Source organism: Nerophis ophidion, linkage group LG07 (assembly GCF_033978795.1).
Source record: "Nerophis ophidion isolate RoL-2023_Sa linkage group LG07, RoL_Noph_v1.0, whole genome shotgun sequence".
NCBI classification, from domain to species: domain Eukaryota; kingdom Metazoa; phylum Chordata; class Actinopteri; order Syngnathiformes; family Syngnathidae; genus Nerophis; species Nerophis ophidion.
Genome location: NC_084617.1, coordinates 70,622,371 through 70,643,986, shown reverse-complemented (window position 1 = coordinate 70,643,986; position 21,616 = coordinate 70,622,371). Strand labels below are relative to the sequence as shown.

Genomic DNA, 21,616 nt, shown 5'->3' with positions numbered 1-21,616 from the left:
ATGTTTCTTTAGATCAGTGCTTCTCAAATATTCTCTGTTACACCCCCCCAGGAAGCAGAAAACATTTTGCACATCCCCCACGCTTTTACCCACACTCCGCCGTCACTATAACTACTATTTTTTGTCTATCAAATTGTTATAAGTACACCTCTGCATAACATTGTATACCCACATTAATATTAAACACAACACGAGAAGAAACAAAAGAAAGACATTTAAAAAAAGAATAACCATGTTTTTTAGTCCATCCATCCATCCATCCATCCATCATCTTCCGCTTATCCGAGGTCGGGTCGCGGGGGCAACAGCCTAAGCAGGGAAACCCAGACGTCCCTCTCCCCAGCCACTTCGTCTAGCTCTTCCCGGGGGATCCCGAGGCGTTCCCAGGCCAGCCGGGAGACATAGTCTTCCCAACGTGTCCTGGGTCTTCCCCGTGGCCTCCTACCAGCTGGACGTGCCCTAAACACCTCCCTAGGGAGGCGTTCGGGTGGCATCCTGACCAGATGCCCAAACCACCTCATCTGGCTCCTCTCGATGTGAAGGAGCAGCGGCTTTACTTTGAGTCCCTCCCGGATGGCAGAGCTTCTCACCCTATCTCTAAGGGAGAGCCCCGCCACACGGCGGAGGAAACTCATTTCGGCCGCTTGTACCCTTGATCTTATCCTTTCGGTCATGACCCAAAGCTCATGACCATAGGTGAGGATGGGAACGTAGATCGACCGGTAAATTGAGAGCTTTGCCTTCCGGCTCAGCTCCTTCTTCACCACAACGGATCGGAACAACGTCCGCATTACTGAAGACGCCGCACCGATCCGCCTGTCGATCTCACGATCCACTCTTCCCCCACTCGTGAACAAGACTCCTAGGTACTTGAACTCCTCCACTTTTTTAGTCTCTAACAAAAAAAGGTTTTAAGTGCATCAATGTGCCTGAAGTAGAAAAAAAATCAAATCTTTATTTAAACTAGTGTGAAGTGAAGTGAATTATATTTATATAGCACTTTTTCTCCAGTGACTCAAAGCGCTTTACATAGTGAAACCCAAATCTAAGTTAAATTTAAACCAGTGTGGGTGGCACTGGGATCAGGTGGGTAAAGTGTCTTGCACAAGGACACAACGGCAGTGACTAGGAAGGCAGAAGCGGGGATCGAACCTGGAACCCTCTGCCAACCGAGTATACCGCCCCAAACTACAAAACATTTTTTGACCAAATAAACTCAATAAATAATAATGAATTCATATGAGGGCTTCATGGTGGGAGAGGGGTTAGTGCACGGGCGCTCACACTTTTTCTGCAGGTGAGCTACTTTTCAATTGACCAAGTCGAGGAGATCTACCTCATTCCTATTTATAATTTATATTTATTTATTTATGAAAGAGACATTTTTGTTAACAAGTTAATGGTGTTTAATGATAATACAAGCATGTTTAACACACATAGATTCCTTTCTTTCATGAAGACAAGAATATAAGTTGGTGTATTACCTGATTCTGATGACTTGCATTGATTGGAATTAGACAGTGGTGCTGATAACGTCCGCATTTTCAAATGGAGGAAAAAAAAAGTCCTCCTTTCTGTCCAATACCACATGAAAGTGGTTGGATTTGGCATCTCATTAGTCCAACTTGCATACTCGTTTTTAAACACTTTGTTATGAGTGTAGCATGTATATGTGTGGCCCTTTAATGTCTGGCAGCAGGTGAGTGACGTCAGTGAGTGTGCGGGTGGGCAAGCAAGTGAGAAAGCGGTCGCTGAGGGCGGGGGAGAAATACATTGGCATCAAACTCCGTAGCTTGCTAGCTTGTGCACGCTAGCTTTCTGAGACTCTTATTTTGTTAGCACAGGCAGGATGAAACAGGTCTTTTATGGTGAAGACAGGAACTGTGCGGTCGGTCTTTAGAGTTTTGACAGTAGGTACGGAGTCTCTAGAAATAAAATGTGTTTCTTTGCGTCCGCCCTGTTAGTGATTTTTTTCTTAAATATGAGCTTGCAGCAGCCAGCGTCATCTCACAAGATCCTCGGGTGCCGAGAATGTCAAACAACTGACGAAAGTGAAGTCTTGGTATGATTGATGATTGCTCATTTTTATGTCTATTTTTTAATGCCTGGCTTGAGATCGACTGACACACCCTCCAAGATCGACCAGTCGATCGCGATCGACGTAATGCCCACCCCTGGGTTAGTGCATCTGCCTCACAATACCAATGTCCTGAGTAGTCTGGTGTTCAATCACGGGCTCGGGGTCTTTCTGTGTAAAGTTTGCATGTTCTACCCGTGACTGCCTGGGTTCCCTCCGAGTACTCCGGCTTCCTCCCACCTCCAAAGACATGCACCTGGGGATAGGTTGATTGGCAACACTAAATGGGCCCTAGTGTGTGAATGTGAGTGTGAATGTTGTCTGTCTATCTGTGTTGGCCCTGCGATGAGGTGGTGACTTGTCCAGGGTGTACACCGCCTTCCGCCCGATTGTAGCTGAGATAGGCACCAGCGCCCCCCGCGACCCCAAAGGGAATAAGCGGTAGAATATGGATGGATGGAATTCAAATGATAGAAAAACATTAAAACTCAGGAGCACAATATGTAAAACACTACAAAACAAGAATACATGCAACAATTGGTGCTGTTTTTTTTGAATAAATGAAAATGAGAAAGTCACGATTAATGGCTACTATGAGCACATTGTGCAGTGCACAGCTTTTCAAAGCATGATACTGATAAAGCATGTTCCTTTGGAATCACACGCCTCGCACACCCCAGCCCCCCCTCAAGGTGAACCGCCCCACTATTTGAGAATGACTGGGCTACAGTGTGTTGCCTTGTCAGGAAGTAGTCTTTGCCATTAAAGGGGAACTGCACTTTTTTTTTAAATTTTTGTCTATTAGTAGGACAGACATGACAATAGATGTTATTTTTTTTTATGCATTCTAAATGTTAAATACATGTGATCAAAAGTCTGCTTACAATGAACTCTATGGGAGAAGCTCAATTCTGCCTTCATAGCCCTTTAAAAAATATTTAAACACCTCCATGAGGGTATTTTGATCATTTTAGTCCTGGGTTCGATCCTGCGCTCGGGATCTTTCTGTGTGGAGTTTGCATGTTCACCCCGTGACTGCGTGGGTTCCCTCCGGGTACTCCGGCTTCCTCCCACCTCCAAAAACATGCACTTGGGGTTAGGTTGATTGGCAACACTAAATTTGCCCTAGTGTGTGAATGTTGTCTGTCTATCCGTGTTGGCTCTGTGAAGCGGTGGGGACTTGTCCAGGGTGTACCCCGCCTTTGGCCCGAATGCAACTAAAATAGGCTGCAAGGATTACTCATAATCCTTGCAGAGAAATGCGGCGGAGGGACCAAGCGCCTTTACATTTCGTTGTCGCCAGTTCCGGGTCCTAAATGGCTGCCAAATTGTACCAAACCGTTGGATTACATTCTCAGCAATCTACTTTCCATGTGAGAGGCATGATTTATGATCTAGAATAAGCTTCCATCGCGCAGAGAAGCGACGAAACATCAGACCTCGAAGACGTAAATACAGGCACACACAGTAGTGATCGCGACGCTGCTATAAAAAGTTTGTCCGCGTTAGCGCTTATAATAAAAATATCACTAATACTTGGTTAATATTCAAGTCGCGAGATGTAAATGGAGTATTGTGGCTGCAAGAATGGAGTATCGGACTGCCGATATTATCGGCCAATAAATGCTTTAAAATGTAATATCGGAAATTATCGGTATTGGTTTCAAAAAGTAAACTTTATGACTTTTTGAAAACGCCGCAGTACGGAGTGGTACACGGACATAAGGAGAAGTAAAGAGCGCCAATAATCCTTGAAGGCACTGCGTTTGCGTGCCGGCCCAATCATATAATATCTACGGCTTTTCACACACACAGGTGAATGCAAGGCATACTTGGTCAACAGCCATACAGGTCACACTGAGGGTGGCCGTATAAACAACTTTAACACTGTTACAAATACAGTGTGAACCCACACCAAACAAGAATGACAAACACATTTCGGGAGAACATCCACACCGTAACACAACATAAACACAACAGAACAAATACCCAGGTCCCCCTTGCAGCACTAACTCTTTCGGGATGCTACAATGTACACCCCCCCAACCCCGCCCCCCCACCTCAACCTCCTCATGTCCCAAATTCCAAGCTGTTGTTTTGAGGCATGTTAAAAAAATATAATGCACTTTGTGACTTCAATAATAAACATGGCAGTGCCATGTTGGTATTTTTTTTCCATAACTTGAGTTGATTTATTTTGGAAAACCTTGTTACATTGTTTAATGCATCCAGAGAGGCAGCACAACAAAATTAGGCATAATAATGTGTTAATTCCACGACTGTATATATCTGTATCGGTTGATATCGGAATCGGTAATTAAAAGTTGGACATTATCGGAATATCGGCAAATAAGCAATTATCGGACATCTCTACTTTTTTCTTTTCTATGATTTACGCGAGGAAAAGGATGACTCAGCTATAGGGGCGGCATAGCTCGGTTGGTAGAGCGGCCGTGCCAGCAACTTGAGGGTTGCAGGTTCGATTCCTGCTTCCGCCATCCTAGTCACTGCTGTTGTGTCCTTGGGCAAGACACTTTACCCACCTGCTCCCAGTGCCACCCACACTGGTTTAAATGTAACTTAGATATTGGGTCTCACTATGTAAAGCGCTTTGAGTCACTAGAGAAAAGCGCTATATAAATATAATTCACTTCACAATTCACAGTATGCTGCATACAGTATATATTAAGTGTTGTCATTTAAATGAAGTATGTAGGCCCTGCGATGAGGTGGCGACTTGTCCAGGGTGTACTCCGCCTTCCGCCCAATTATAGCTGTGATAGGCACCAGCGCTCCCCGAGACCCCAAAAGGAATAAGCGGTAGAAAAATAAATGGATCCATTGGCTGACTTTGATTATTATAACGTGACAGGAGTTCACATATTTTTCCAAGATAGCTTTCAGAATAAGGCTTACCAAAGTGCATTTGATGCCGACGCTCTCTGCAGCCTGGAACGCCAAGGTGAAGTTCCTCCTCTGAAGCCAAACAAAGACAAGATGGAGTCATTTTTATTTCCGATCAAAAGGTGGGTCCCACACATGGGGTTCCCCTCAGGCCAGTACGTGCCTTGTCTTGGCTGGTGAGTTCTTGATACGGGATGTGGGCGGGCAAGTAGGTGTGGAGCACGGCACAAAACGCTAGACCATCGTTCCAGCTACTGCTGAAGTTAGTGATGTCAATGTTCTGGAAAACATGGCAGAAGATCACTTAAAGGGGAACATTATCACCAAACCTATGTAAGCGTCAATATATACCTTGATGTTGCAGAAAAAAGACCATCTATTTTTTTAACCGATTTCCGAACTCTAAACGGGTGAATTTTGGCAAATTAAACGCCTTTCTGTTTATCGGTCTTTTAGTGATGACGTCAGAACGTGACGTCACCTAGGTAACACCCCCCCGCCATATTCATTTTCACATTACAAACCACGGGTCTCAGCTCTGTTATTTTCCGTTTTTTCGACTATTTTTTGGAACCTTGCAGACATCATGCCTTGTCGGTGTGTTGTCGGAGGGTGTAACAACACTAACAGGGACGGATTCAAGTTGCACCACTGGCCCGAAGACGAGAAAGTGTCTGCCGCCAGACCCCCATTGAATGTACCAAAGTGTCTGCACATTTGACCGGCGATGCTAAGGCAGACATGGCACAGAGATGTATGGATAACCTGTAGATGCATTTGCAACGATTAAGTCAACGAAAACACAAAGGTGAGTTTTGTTGATGTTGTTGACTTATGTGCTAATCAGACATATTTGGTCACGGCATGACTGCCAGCTAATCAATGCTAACATGCTACGCTAATCGATGCTAACATGCTATTTACGCTAGGTGTATGTATATTTGAAACTAGATACCCACATTTAATGCGAAACAAACACTTACCAATCGACGGATTTAAGTTGCTCCAGTGTCACAAGATGCGAAAGTCCTGATCGTTTGGTCCGCACATTTTACCGGCGATGCTAATAAGGCAGCCATGCTATGGGTCACTTTATTAGATACACCCACGCTATGGCCGAATAGCGTCAATAGCTATTCGCTCAATAGCTTCAATTTCTTCTTCAATTTCGTTTTCGCTATCTGCCTCCATACTCCGACCATCTGTTTCAATACTTGCGTAATCTGTTGAATCGCTTAAACCGCTGAAATCCGAGTCTGAATCCGAGCTAATGTCGCTATATCTTGCTGTGGTAACCGCCATGTTGTTTGTATTGGCAGCCCTGTATGACGTCAAAGGGAAATGGACGGTGGATTTACGGATAGCGAAAGTCAGGAACTTTAAAGCTTTATTTAGGGATATTCCGGGAGGAGTGAAATTTTGAAAAAAAAATTCAAAAAATACAACAAGCCACTGGGAACTGATTTTTATTGGTTTTAACCCTTTTGAAATTGTGATAATGTTCCCCTTTAAACACTTGAAGGCATTTATTTAAAAAAAATCATGCTTAGACTGTAAATCTGCTTGACAAGTCAGTTCATCAGTTCATTTTCACCAAAAATATACATTTTGTTTTATTTGTCAAAAGCAGATGGTAGATGCTGAGTGATTAGATGCTCCTCATTAAGAGCTGGGTAAAGCTATGTCATCATGTGTAATGTTGCATACTTCCTGGAGCAAACATCAGGTACCATGGTAACCATAGCTTACATTAGCTATGCACCACTTAACTACGACAAAACACAAGTACCCAATACTAATTATTTTTCATGCATAAACCCTGCGTGTGAGTCCTAGGGATTCTTGCTGAGGAAGATTGGAGATAGGGCTGGGCGATATATATCGCGGGTTTGTCTCTGTGCGATACAGAAAATGACTATATTGTGATATTCTAATATACGTTCTCACACAGTTGCTTTTAGCTGCGGGCATTACACCACAGGCTTTTCTCACTCTTTCTTGTCTCTACTTCTCACAGAGACTTAAAACAAGCACACCTTCTTACACACGTCACGCGTGCAACGCCACACGCTCCCGCGAAGCAGAGTGGTAGCTACACAGTAGCTGTGATGCTAAGGGTGAGGTGGGGGTGGTAATACGTGAGAAAGAAGCTGCAAATCTGGTAACACATGGAGGAAGAAATGGCGGTCTGGCGGTGGTTTGGCTTCAAGCGGGAATATGTTCAACATTGATGCGGCAAAAGCGTTGCTACGAAAAGTAGCAGCACTGCTGATGTAGCACCAGTTGAAGTCACCCGCTAGAGCAAGGGTGTCAAACTCAAATACAGAGTGGGCCAAAATTCTAAACTGAACAAAGCCGCGGGCCAATGTTGAACAACTTAACCTTTTAATAGGGACCCAAGCAAGTTTTGCATTGAATATTGAACAAGCAAGGCTTATATAACTTTATAGTGACGTGCAAAATCGAGTTTTGTTGGTAGCGGGGGTGTATATTGTAGCGTCCCGGAAGAGTTAGTGCTGCAAGGGGTTCTGGGTATTTGTTCTGTTGTGTTTTTGTTGTGTTACGGTGCGGATGTTCTCCCGAAATGTGTTTGTCATTCTTGTTTGGTGTGGGTTCACAGTGTAACAGTGTTAAAGTTGTTTATACGGCCACCCTCAGTGTGACCTGTATGGCTGTTGACCAAGCATGCCGTGCATTCACTTGTGTGTGTGTAAAAGCCGTATATATTACGTGACTGGGCTGGCACACTGTTTGTATGGAGGAAAAGCGGACGTGACGACAGGTTGTAGAGGATGCTAAAAGCAGTACCTTTAAGGCACGCCCCCAATATTGTTGTCCGGGTGGAAATTCGGGAGAATGGTTGCCCCGGGAGATTTTCGGGGGGGGGGGGCATTGAAATTCGGGATTCTCCTGGAAAAATCCGGAGGATTGGCAAGTATGAGAATTAGTGTTGAATGCGGTGATACAGCAGCACCGCCACTGTATAATACCGGCGGGCCAGCTCTAATGTTATTTTATTATTGCCTCAAGGGCCAAATGAAATTAAACGGCAGGCCAAATTTGGCCCGCGGGCCAGAGTTTGACACCCATGCGCTAGAGAATGAAGAGTGCTTGAAACTCTGCATGTCAACATCCCTGGCAGGTGCCACACAAACAAAATGCCAAAGCAACCATTTCCAGATCAACACCGTATGAAAAAAAAATAGTCAACCTCCTCATGTCTCAAATTCCAAGCTGCTGTTTTGAGGCATGTTAAAAAAAATAATGCACTTTGTGACTTCAATTTTAAATATGGCAGTGCCATGTTGGCATTTTTTTCCATAACGTGAAATGATTCGTTTTGTAAAAACCTTGTTACATTGTTTAATGCATCCAGCAGGGCATCACAACAAAATTAGGCCTAATAATGTGATAATTCCACGACTGTATATATCGGTATCGGTTGATATCGGAATCTGTAATTAAGAGTTGGACAACATCGGAATATCGGATATCGGCTAACAAGCCATTATCGGACACCTCTACTGCATATTTATGTTGGAAGAACCATATTTGCTGCTTTGTCAATAAATCCAGTCAAGCATTTCATAAACATTCTAGATCAGGGGTAGGGAATCTATGGCTCTAGAGCCAGATGTGGCTCTTTTGATGACTTCATCTGGCTCTCAGATAAATCTTAGCTAACATTGCTTAACACAGGGCTGTCCAAAGTGGGGCCCGCGGGTCATTTTTTAACGGCCCCACGGCACATTTTAAGAATACAATTAAAAAAAAATTAAAAACATCAAAAGTGGTATAAAAGAGCAAACAGGTGAAATGTAACAAAAATGTTGCAATGCTTACTTTTATAACACAAAGCTGCCATGCAGGCTGTTTCTTTCTTTAAAAAATAAAAATGAATCAAAATCAATGTCATTTTGAATCATTGACCTAATCAAGGCTGCGATTACATCACATTAAATATTCCACTTTGACATATTTTTGGGGGAAAATGTTGCATATTTTGTGTTTTACCATATAAAAAAACTGAGCTGTTTTTTTTTTTTAAAGAAGAGCCTAAAACAAACAAACAAAACATAAACAACAATAAAACTTAAAATTGACGGATATATCTGAAGTTGATCGAGATTATTGTGCTAAAAGTAAACGGTAAATAAAATGTATAATTTATTTTTTAACACTTTAATAAGTATGACACTTGGATCCCAAATTATTTTAGTGTGATTTGTTTTTAAGTGTCATTGCTCAAAAAATAATCAATCAAAATCCAAAATTAAGGCTCCAATTATTATATATTCTCAAATATTCCACCTAAAAAAGTTATTGGGTGAAAATATTGCATATTTTGTGTTTTTTCAATTTTTTTTTTCTAATGTTGATCTACAGATTTAAAACTTGCATAATAATACAAATTATAATACTGAATAATGACACATTTTTTATATATATTTTTTACCAAACCTGAGTGGAGGCCTAAATGTATATTTTTTATACATATATTGTATTGGTTTTTAAAATAAAAATTATGAAAATGGCCCCCGCTTGCTCTGATTTTTCAGTATGCGGCCCTCAGTGGAAAAAGTTTGGATACCCCTGGCTTAACATGATAATTATGAATAATTCCGCTAGTATTATACCGTTCAAAATATAAAACATTCTCATGCATTTTATCCATCCATCCGCTTTCTACCAGACTTGTTTAAGAAGTCGCATTAATGGTAAGAAGTATTTGATTTATTATTGGTTAACTTCAGAATAAGAATGTTATTAAAAAGATTAGGAGATTTATTATACTTTAAACATGTTGGTCTTACTTAAAAATGCACACAATTGGTTGTTTTCAGTCTTAAAAAATATTATATGGCTCTCACGGAAATACATTTTAAAATATTTGGCTTTCATGGCTCTCTCAGGCCAAAAGTTTCCCGACCCCTGTTCTAGATGTTAATACGTAATGGTAAATTTTAGGACATCAACATACCTGATAACCCTCAGTTTTCTTCTGGCACCACTTCAGCAGGGCATTTCTTTTGGAGCCGCCATACTCTCTGGCCAGCGCTGACAGTGGGTCCTTTCGCTCCTCTCTTTAACAGAAGAAACATCCATCCATTCATTTGAAACGTGTAAACATTCCCTTGCAAGATGACATCCTGCTCGTTAAGTTACCTTGGAGTATGTTTAGTACATTGAAAGCACCTTACATATATGAAAGCATCACTAAGGTACCTTAGCCGGCTCCGTGCTGTTGGGGTGATGGAGGCGGTGGGTGAGGAGGACGAGAGAGAGAGTGGGGAGGATGTAACACTCATGGCCATCAGTGAGGACGAGGACGTCCCATCTTGGGTGGACATGTCCCTCTTAATCTCTTCGCTACTGCGGCGGGACACTGGGTATAACGGATGAACAAGTTCTAACATATTGATCACAGAGTTAGTTTTAAACCCTCAATAAGTTACCCAACTCGATATGGTCTTGGTGGAATCAGTATTGGAGACCCTCTGGAGAACGGATGAGGGCCGACTGGCTGGGGCTCCCCTGAGAAGATGCTCCGCTGTAACCGTGTAACATTCGGCGTTAATGCTCAGTTAAAGTTCCACTGAGTTCAGAGAACACTAAGCAGCGGAACCAACTCCACTGTGGCTTAGACCTTGTACAACATGGGTGTCAAACTCTGGCCCGCGGGCCAAATTTGGCCCGGCGTGTAATTGAATTTGGCCCTTGAGGCAATATCAATTTAGCATTAGAGCTGGCCCGCCGGTGATATACAGCGTCAGTGCCGCTGTAACACCGCATTCACCGCTAATACTCATACTTACAAACCCTCCTAATTTTCCCAGTAGACTCACGAAGTTCAGTGCCCCTCCCGAAAATCTTTTGGAGCAACCATTCTCCCTAATTTCTACCGATTTCCACCCGGACAACTATATTGGGGGCGTGCATTTAAGGCACTGCCTTTAGCGTTCTCTACAACCTGTCGTCAGGTCCGCTTTTCCTCCATACTAACAGCGTGTCACATGATATTTGTGGCTTTTACACACACACACACACACACACACACACACACACACACACACACACACACACACACGTGAATGCAATGCATACTTGGTCAACAGCCATACAGGTCACACTGAGGGTGGCCGTATGAACAATTTTAGCACAGTTACAAATATGCGCCACACTGTGAACTCACACCAAACAAGAATGACAAACACATTTCGGGTGAACATCCGCACCGTAACAAAACAGAACAAATACCCAGAACCCCTTGCAGCACTAACTCTTCCGGGAAACTTCCAGCAAACAGAGCAATAATTAACGTTTTATTCATGCATTGTCTCTTGCTACGTCAAGGCTTGATTGTTTGGTTCATTCATTATTGTTATTTTATTTTCAAATGTATTATTAGCCTGTGGAAAAAAAATTATATTTACCTCAGAAGATTGCAAATAGAAAAAAAGGCATCAAATTTTTATTTAAATTTTATTTGATATGCCATTGATATTCTTATTATTATTATTTGAAACTGGATTTTGCATGTCACTATAAAGTTATATAAGCCTTGCTTGTTCAATATTTAATGCAAATCTTGTTTGGGTCCCTATTAAAAAGGTTAATTTGTTCAACCTTGGCCCACGGCTTTGTTCCGTTTAAAATTTTGGCCCACTCTGTATTTGAGTTTGACACCCCTGTTGTACAAGCAAAACGTGAACTTGCAAGATAAGAGAAGAAAACTGATAGAACATCCACAGAATGTGTAGTGCTTCATTATTTATTCGTAGCATTGCAAATAAGTCACACATGCAATCAGTGAAATGCAAAACATCTTAATCTGCAAAGCTGGACTTTTGCAATAAAAACCTTAATACATGTATATAGGATAATGTATTGTTCAGAGCTGGTACTTGACCATTATTAATACAAGTCCTGACTTTGTCCGTCTTCACATAATATATCAGTATATCAACAACAACAAAAAACATGTAAAAGGCTAAAGATGTCTGATAATATCGGCCAATGAAAGCTTTAAAACGTAATATCGAAAAATAATCGGTATCGGTTTCAAAATGTAAAATTTATGAATTTTTAAAACGCCGCTGTGTACATGGACGTAGGGAGCGCCAATTAACCTTAAAGGCACTGCCTTTGCGTGCCGGCTCAGTCACATAATATCTACGACTTTTCACACACACAAGTGAATGCAAGGCATACTTGGTCAACAGCCATACACGTCACATTGAGGGTGGCCGTATAAACAAATATGCGCCACACTGTGAACCCACACCAAACAAGAATGACAAACACATTTTGGGAGAACATCCGCACCGTAACACAACATAAATACAACAGAACAAATACCCAGAACCCCTTGCAGCACTAACTCTTCTGGGACGCTACAATATACACCCCCGCTAGCCCCTACTCCCCTCACAATTAAAACCCGCCCACCTCAACCTCCTCATGTTCAGGTGGGAGGGGGGGTATAATGTAGCTTCCCAGAAGAGTTAGTGCTGCAGGGGGTTCTGGGTATTTGTTCTGTTGTGTTTATGTTGTGTTACGGTGTAAATGTGTTTTTCATTCTTGTTTGGTGTGGGTTCACAGTGTGGCGCATATTTGTAACAGTGTTAAAGTTGTTTATACGGCCACCCTCAGTGTGACCTGTATGGCTGTTGACCAAGTATGGGTGGCATTCACCTGTGTGTGAAAAGACGTAGATACTATGTGACTGGGCCGGCACGCAAAGGAAGTGCCTTTAAGGTTTATTGACGCTCTGTACTGCTCCCTAGGTCCGTGTACACAGCGGCGTTTCAAAAAGTCATAAATTTAACTTTTTGAAACCGATAATTTTGAAACAGATACCGATAATTTCCGGTATTACATTTTAAAGCATTTATCGGCTGATAATATCCCTACAATAAACCATAAGAATTATGGACTTATCATGTTTCTGTAATGGGTAAACTTATAACCTCAAAGCGGGATGAATCAAATACTTCCTAACTGCGCTGTATCATTATAAAATGCATGGTGCATGAAAAGGAAATTGTATTTCACAGTGTGGGTGCAAACTTATCAATCAATCGTCAATCAAAGTTTATTTATATAGCCCTAAATCACAAATGCCTCAAAGGGCTGCACAAACCACCAGGGCTCTTATCCCACATCAAGGCAAGAAAAACCTCAAACTAATGGGAACAACGAGAAACCTTGGAAGGGACTGCAGATGTGGGGACCCCCCTGGGTGACCGGTGCAATGGATGTCGACTCCATCCATCCATCATCTTCCGCTTATCCGAGGTCGGGTTGCGGGGGCAACAGCCTAAGCAGGGAAACCCAGACTTCCCTCTCCCCAGCCACTTCGTCTAGCTCTTCCCGGGGGATCCCGAGGCGTTCCCAGGCCAGCCGGGAGACATAGTCTTCCCAACATGTCCTGGGTCTTCCCCGTGGCTTCCTACCGGTTGGACGTGCCCTAAACACCTCTCTAGGGAGGCGTTCGGGTGGCATCCTGACCAGATGCCCGAACCACCTCATCTGGCTCCTCTCCATGTGAAGGAGCAGCGGCTTTACTTTGAGTCCCTCCCGGATGGCAGAGCTTCTCACCCTATCTCTAAGGGAGAGCCCCGCCACACGGCGGAGGAAACTAATTTCGGCCGCTTGTACCCGTGATCTTATCCTTTCGGTCATGACCCAAAGCTCATGACCATAGGTGAGGATGGGAACGTAGATCGACCGGTAAATTGAGAGCTTTGCCTTCCGGCTCAGCTCCTTCTTCACCACAACGGATCGATACAACGTCCGCATTACTGAAGACGCCGCACCGATCCGCCTGTCGATCTCACGATCCACTCTTCCCTCACTCGACTGGATCTAGTTAATAATGTGAGCCTAATTATTCTTTTCTGCTACTTCATATGAAAACCTGTGTTTATAATCCCAAGAGCACTGATATCATCACATTTCATACAGTGACCAAATAGGGAAGATAAACACAATCTAAATCCTAAATGTTTTAAAAAGCTCTGCACATAGATAATGCAGTTTGTCAGGCTACTCTGACACGAACTGTATCTCACATCCAAAAGGGGAGGAAACATCCCAGTCATTACTGACATGGGCTATGTCAGTTTTGTTTACCCTAGGATCTGTTACTGGCAGGGATCTGTAAACAGTGATATTCTGTAAGCAGCTTTTAAGACCGACTCAGGATCAGAATCAGAATAGTTGTATTGCCATTGATTGACGACTGAGGCCCATGCCCTGTCTGAGTGCAGCCAGGTCCCTCTACACTCCGTTCATGTACTCATACCAAAGACTATGAAAATGGGACCCATTACCTCCCTGCTTGGCACTCAGCATCAAGGGTTGAAATAGGGAGTTAAATCACCACAAATGATTCCCAGGCGCGGCACCGCTGCTGCCCACTGCTCCCCTCACCTCCCAGGGGGTGAACAAGGGGATGGGTCAAATGCAGAGGACACATTTTGCCACACCTAGTGTGTGTGTGACAATCATTGGTACTTTACTTGACTTTATACACTCGGCCTCTCTCCTCATCCTGTGAAGTGTGAATTATATCTATATAGCGCTTTTCTAAAGCGCTTTTTTAAACCAGTGTTGGTGGCACTGGGAGCAAGTGGGTAAAGTGTCTTGCCCAAGGACACAACGGCAGTGACTAGGATGGCGGAAGCGGGAATCGAACCTGCAACCCTCAAGTTGCTGGCACGGCCTCTCTACCAACCGAGCTATGCCGCTCCCTAAAAAAACATTTAATACTCTCCTTAATACAGAAAATTCATGCCCCCCATATTCCTGGATAACTTTTTGTAGAGATGCCCGATAATATCGATAAATGCTTTAAAACGTAATATCGGAAATTATCGGTATCGGTTTTGAAAAGGAAAATGTATGACTTTTTAAAACACCGCTGTGTACACGGACGTAGAGAGAAGTACAGCGCGCCAATAAACCTTAAAGGCACTGCCTTTGCGTGCCGGCCCAGTCACATGATATCTACGTCTTTTCACACACACACAAGTGAATGCAATGCATACTTGGTCAACAGCCATACAGGTCACACTGAGGGTGGCCGTATAAACAACTTTAACACCGTTACAAATATGCGCCACACTGTGAACCCACACCAAACAAGATTAACAAACACATTTTGGGAGAACATCCGCACCGTTACACAACAGAACAAATACCCAGAACCCTTTGCAGCACTAACTCTTAAAGGGCACTACAATATAGTTGTATTGCCATTGCTTAAGAAAGGGTTCACAAACTAGGTACAATCGTGCAAATTATGATTGTTTTTGTTAACACAATACATTCAGTCATGGCACCTGCATGTAAGCTGTACTGTATATCAGCGTTTCCCATACATTTGTTTATTTGTTATAGCCCATTTGGTGCTACCTTTTCGCCCTCACTCATAAACACATTATAATGGGCCTGTGAAAGTAATATTATACAATCTTGCCGATTTTATTTTTCCATATGTCCCGGCAAGAAATCTGCGTTCAAAAGACTCCGGCTTATTGGTGATTCCTAAAGCCCCAAAAAAGTCTGCGGGCTATAGAGCGTTTTACGTTCGGGCTCCAGTACTCTGGAATGCCCTCCCGGTAACAGTTCGAGATGCTACCTCAGTAGAAGCATTTAAGTCTCACCTTAAAACTCATCTGTATACTCTAGCCTTTAAATAGACCTCCTTTTTAGACCAGTTGTCCTGCCGCTGCTTTTCTTTTTTCTCCTATGTCCCCCCCTCCCTTGTGGAGGGGGTCCGGTCCGATGACCATGGATGAAGTACTGGCTGTCCAGAGTCGAGACCCGGGATGGACCACTCGTCGGGACCCAGGATGGACCGCTCGCCTGTGTATCGGTTGGGGACATCCCTACGCTGCTGATCCACCTCCGCTTGGGATGGTTTCCTGTGGACGGGACTCTCGCTGCTGTCTTGGATCCGCTTTGAACTGAACTCTCGCGGCTGTGTTGGAGCCACTATGGATTGAACTTTCACAGTATCGTGTTAGACCCGCTCGACATCCATTGCTTTCGGTCCCCTAGAGGGGGGGGGGGTTGCCCACATCTGAGGTCCTCTCCAAGGTTTCTCATAGTCAGCATTGTCACTGGCGTCCCACTGGATGTGAATTCTCCCTGCCCACTGGGTGTGAGTTTTCCTTGCCCTTTTGTGGGTTCTTCCGAGGATGTCATAGTCGTAATGGTTTGTGCAGTCCTTTGAGACATTTGTGATTTAGGGCTATATAAATAAACATTGATTGATTGATTATAGTCTTTACATTTACATCAAAACCGTTTATGAGGGGCTCCTTTGGTAAATACTAATGTTCTTAAACAGATATAACATAACTTCTTCCAATGTATAGGAATATTGACATACATTTCTTTAGATCTTTTGAACGCAAGAAACTGAATTTTTAGAAATATTTCCTCACGTGGCATCGAAATGTCCGAGTAGCTGCTCCTCTTGTCACTCAGGGAGGAGATTGGCTTGACTGCCGACAGAGATGTGGACGCCGAATGCCTCTGAAAAAGCACACCAGTCAAACATATTGGTTGAATTTGGGTTATGAATGATGGTTATTGTGTTAGTTTATTTGGAATGTGCATACAGCTACAATATGATACATCACATATTTCCAGTTTCTCATTACAGCATGTTTAAAAAGGAGTAGGAAGAAGCAGAGCTTATTAAATCCCACCCCTTTTTGTTTTGTAGCACTTTCTAACATTTGTTTGTACTCAATCTGTAACACAACTGTGATTAAATAAATAGATAAATAAGTAAATAAACATGTTAATGAGTAAGTGAATAAATATTGAATGCATAAACAATAGTGTTCTCATAAATAAATAGTTCAGTAAGTTCCGATTCAATTAATGAGATCAATGAAATAATCAAATTTTTCAATACGGTTGAAGATGTTTATCGTGATTTTTCCTCCTTGTACTTTGTAAACTGCAAAAAGTCAGTGATCAACAACAAGAAAAAAAAATACAAAAATGAGGGGTATTTTATTTGAACTAAGCAAAATCATCTGCCAATAGAACAAGAAAATTCGGCTGGTCAAGACTTTACAAAACAAGTAAAATTAGCTGACCTCAATTAACCCAAAAATGCCTTAATATATTCTCACTAATAACAAATGCACTTTTCTTGGTAGAAAAAAAAGAGACTTTTTTGCTCAATATGTTGGAAAATATTCCTAAATGAAGTGAATGCTATTGCCATTATCTTGACATCATGATTTTTCTTTTCATCCTTGAAGTGAGAAATTATTACTTTAAAAAAGTACTTTTATACTTGTGAGTGTTAATGACACAGCTTTACATCAGTTGATATTCTCGTTTCAAGCAGGTTTTACTCAATATAGGTAATAAAATCTCAGCAACAAGATGTAATATCTTACTGAGATCATTTAGGACCAAAACATTTAAAACAAGTAAAACACTCTAACATAAAATCTGCTTAGTGAGTAGAATTCTCTTACCAGACAGAAAATAAGCAAATTCCACCCTTATTTGAGATATTTAATCTTACTTGGATTTCACTTTTTGCAGTGTAAACACTTTGAGTTTGAATAGTTTGTTAAATGGATCATCTTAGTACACGCTATACCAGGGGTAGGGAACCTATGGCTCGGGAGCCAGATGTGGTTCTTTTGATGACTGCGTCCGGCTCTCAGGTAAATTTGAGCTGACCCTGCTTAACACGATAAATAATGAATAATTCCACTTGTAATCAGTGTTAAAAATGATGTTCAAAATATAAAACATCCTCGTGCATTTTTAATCCATCCATCCGTTTTCTACCGCACCTGTTCAAGAAACTGCGTTGATGGTAAGAAGTTATTTATTTATTATTGGTTAGTGTGGGGCGTTCGCTCCCTTGGGGGTTCTTCAGACCACCAAGAACCGAAATGAGACCCTGTTTCAGGTTACAGTATTGTTTCATTTTTCAATAAGTCTCTCAGTTGCTTTCCAGCAATTGCCTATTTCTCTTTCGTTCTGGCTCGTGCTCTGGCTCCTGCACCAACCCCGTCTCTCCTCCTGGCTGCTGCTTATAACATAGCGACAGGTGATTAGGTAACAAGGCCCAGGTGGGCCATCTACGCACCTGTCGCTGATTTCCAGGCCGGTCCTGGCAACACCCCGCTTCGCTGCAGGCCCGCAGGCCACCCGCCCTCCACAGTTAGCTTCAGAATAACAATGTTATTACAAAGAATACGATACCTATTATACTCTAAAAATGTTAGTCTTAAAAATGCACGCGTTTAATTGGGTTCAGGGTTAAAAAAATATTTTCCGGCTCTTACGGAAATACATTTTAAAATATTTGGCTTCTTGGCTCTCTCAGCCAAAAAGGTTCTCGGCCCCTGCGCTACACTAAGTCTGCTTTTGTTTTCTTTCTGGCAGAAAATGATAAACATCATTATCTTTGCAGAAAGGGAAAATGTCTGAATAAACCACTCTCAGCAAGGAGAAAATTACTTTTTTATTGTTGGTGTCACACTGCTTATTCCTATTTTGGGATGATTGGCATGTTTTATGACAAACTTAAATGTATCCAATATAATTTTTAGATTATTTTGGAAAAACATGAGTTGCTAAAAATATCCTTTACCTTATATACCTTTATAGTCATTAAAACCTTATTGAGGCATGCTTTTTTCCCTGTGTACCTGTATGGGTGATACAGCAGCTGCTGGGGGCGTCTTCATGGGACTGGGACTGAGAGGGGTGCGTGGTATTGGGGCGGCAGTAGCTGTCGGAGCCACAGCGGCAACACTGGAAGGTGGCAACGCTAAAAGACACAGAAAGTGCATCACACACGTTTCTATTAAACAAAGTTTTTTCTCAAGTCTATGGTACAAAAATGTCAGGTACTTCGTAAGGCTCTACCAGTTAATAAACATTAGGTCAACATTGTGAGATTCCAGTCCTTGCGGCATGTACCTTGTGAGGCACTGTCAAAGCTCTTGATAAGTGTTTTGACAGTAGGCGAAGGCTCAGAGGAGGTGGAAGATCGACGACTGAGGCCCATCCCCTGTCTGAGTGCAGCCAGGTCCCTCTCCACTGCGTTCATGTAGTTATACACTCGGCCTCTCTCCTCATCCTGCCTAAAAAAAAACATTTAATACTCTCCTTAATACAGAAAATGTATGCCCCCCCATATTGCTGGATACCTTTTTTGTAGAGATATCGATAAATTCATTAAAATGTAATATCGGAAATCATCGGTTTCAAATAGTAAAATGTATGACTTTTTAAAACGCTGCTGCGTACATGGATATAGGGAGAAGTACAGAGCACCAATAAACCTTAAAGGCACTGTATTTGCGAGCCGACCCCTTCACATAATATCTTAGGCTTTTCACACACACAAGTGAATGCAATGCATACTTGGTCAACAGCCATACAGGTCACACTGAGAGTGGCCCTATAAACAGCTTTAACACTGTTACAAATATGCGCCACACTGTGAACCCACACCAAACAAGAATGACAAACACATTTTGGGAGAACATCCGCACCGTAACACAACAGAACGAATACCCAGAAACCCTTGCAGCACTATCTCTTCCGGGACCCGCCCACCTCAACCTCCTCATGCTCTCTCAAGGAGAGCATGTCCCAAATTCCAAGCTGCTGTTTTGAGGCATGTTAAAAAAAAAATAATGCACTTTGTGACTTCAATAATAAAATATGGCAGTACCATGTTGGCATTTCTTTCCATAACTTGAGTTAATTTATTTTGGAAAACCTTGTTACATTGTTTAATGCATCCAGCGGGGCCTCACAACAAAATGAGGCATAATAACGTGTTAATTCCACGACTTTATATATCGGTATCGGTTGATATCGGAATCGCAAACAATTTTCTTCTTCCTCCTCCTGCCAATTTCCTCTAGAACACTGACCTGTGTTGTCCATGTTTTCACCTGTAGTAGCAACTTCATCGTTCCTTTAAGAAATCCGCTCAAATTCCATCGTTATTGATACCGTTTTAACTTTATAGATTTATTTAGTTTATTTAGTTTATTAGGATACCCATTAGTCTACACCACAAGGGAGACTATTCTTCCTGGGGTCCAAGCAGAAACACCACACAATCACAAAACAAAAGATTACAATGCAGTACAACATGATCAAATAATAAAATGTTGTAATACAAAAATAGCAACAACAGAGAACCAAAAAAAATAATAACAACTTCGAGTTTACATAATACTGATCATACCAAAGATAGATGTCGGGTTTGTCGTCGTATCTAATGCTTGAACCAAAAATAAACAAAATGTGAGTGACCCTAACAAGAGGCATTTAAGCTTAGGGAAGGCTTTGCAGAATGAAACTAAAACTTAACTCGCTACAGAATAAACAATAACAGAATGCTGGACGACAGCAGAGACTTACTGTGGAGCCAAGACGGCGTCCACAAAGTACATCCGAACATGACATGACAATCAAACTAAACTAAACAATCAAACTAAAACCTAACTCGCTACGGAGTAAACAAAAACAGAATGCTGGACGACAGCAAAGACTTACTGTGGAGCCAAGACGGCGTCCACAAAGTACATCCGAACATGACATGACAATGAAACTAAACTAGACAATCAAACTAAAACTAACTCGCTATGAAGTAAACAAAAACAGAATGCTGGATGACAGCAAAGACTTACTGTGGAGCCAAGACGGCGTCCACAAAGTACATCCGAACATGACATGACAATCAAACTAAACTAATCAGTCAAACTAAAACCTAACTCGCTACGGAGTAAACAAAAACAGAATGCTGGACGACAGCAAAGACTTACTGTGGAGCCAAGACGACGTCCACAAAGCACATCCGAACATGACATGACAATCAAACTAAACTAAACAATCAAACTAAAACCTAACTCGTTACGGAGTAAACAAAAACAGAATGCTGGACGACAGCAAAGACTTACTGTGGAGCCAAGACGGCGTCCACTAAGTACATTCGAACATGACATGACAATCAAACTAAACTAGACAATCAAACTAAAACCTAACTCGCTACGGAGTAAACAAAAACAGAATGCTGGACGACAGCAAAGACTTACTGTGGAGCTAAGACGGCGTCCACAAAGTACATCCGAACATGACATGACAATCAAACTAAAACCTAACTCGTTACGGAGTAAACAAAAACAGAATGCTGGACGACAGCAAAGACTTACTGTGGAGCCAAGACGGCGTCCACTAAGTACATTCGAACATGACATGACAATCAAACTAAACTAGACAATCAAACTAAAACCTAACTCGCTACGGAGTAAACAAAAACAGAACGCTGGACGACAGCAAAGACTTACTGTGGAGCCAAGACGGCGTCCACTAAGTACATTCGAACATGACATGACAATCAAACTAAACTAGACAATCAAACTAAAACCTAACTCGCTACGGAGTAAACAAAAACAGAACGCTGGACGACAGCAAAGACTTACTGTGGAGCCAAGACGGCGTCCACAAAGTACATCCAAACATGACATGACAATGAAACTAAACTAGACAAACTAAAACTAACCCGCTACGAAGTAAACAAAAACAGAATGCTGGATGACACAAAAGACTTACTGTGGA

At 42.2% G+C, this 21,616-nt stretch overlaps 1 protein-coding gene across 1 annotated transcript in view; it reads right to left on the bottom strand.

Moving 5' to 3' along the window:
• Window positions 1–21,616, bottom strand: part of specc1la (sperm antigen with calponin homology and coiled-coil domains 1-like a) — a 65,796-nt gene that overhangs the window by 8,270 nt on the left and 35,910 nt on the right. Inside the window, exons 8-15 of the mRNA XM_061907024.1 lie at window positions 18,959–19,122; window positions 18,685–18,806; window positions 16,438–16,528; window positions 10,443–10,532; window positions 10,208–10,367; window positions 9,963–10,065; window positions 5,145–5,261; window positions 4,994–5,053 (exon numbers count right to left, since the gene is read on the bottom strand). Coding sequence (XP_061763008.1) covers window positions 4,994–5,053; window positions 5,145–5,261; window positions 9,963–10,065; window positions 10,208–10,367; window positions 10,443–10,532; window positions 16,438–16,528; window positions 18,685–18,806; window positions 18,959–19,122 — 907 coding nt within the window. The remainder of the gene's footprint in view (window positions 1–4,993; window positions 5,054–5,144; window positions 5,262–9,962; window positions 10,066–10,207; window positions 10,368–10,442; window positions 10,533–16,437; window positions 16,529–18,684; window positions 18,807–18,958; window positions 19,123–21,616) is intronic.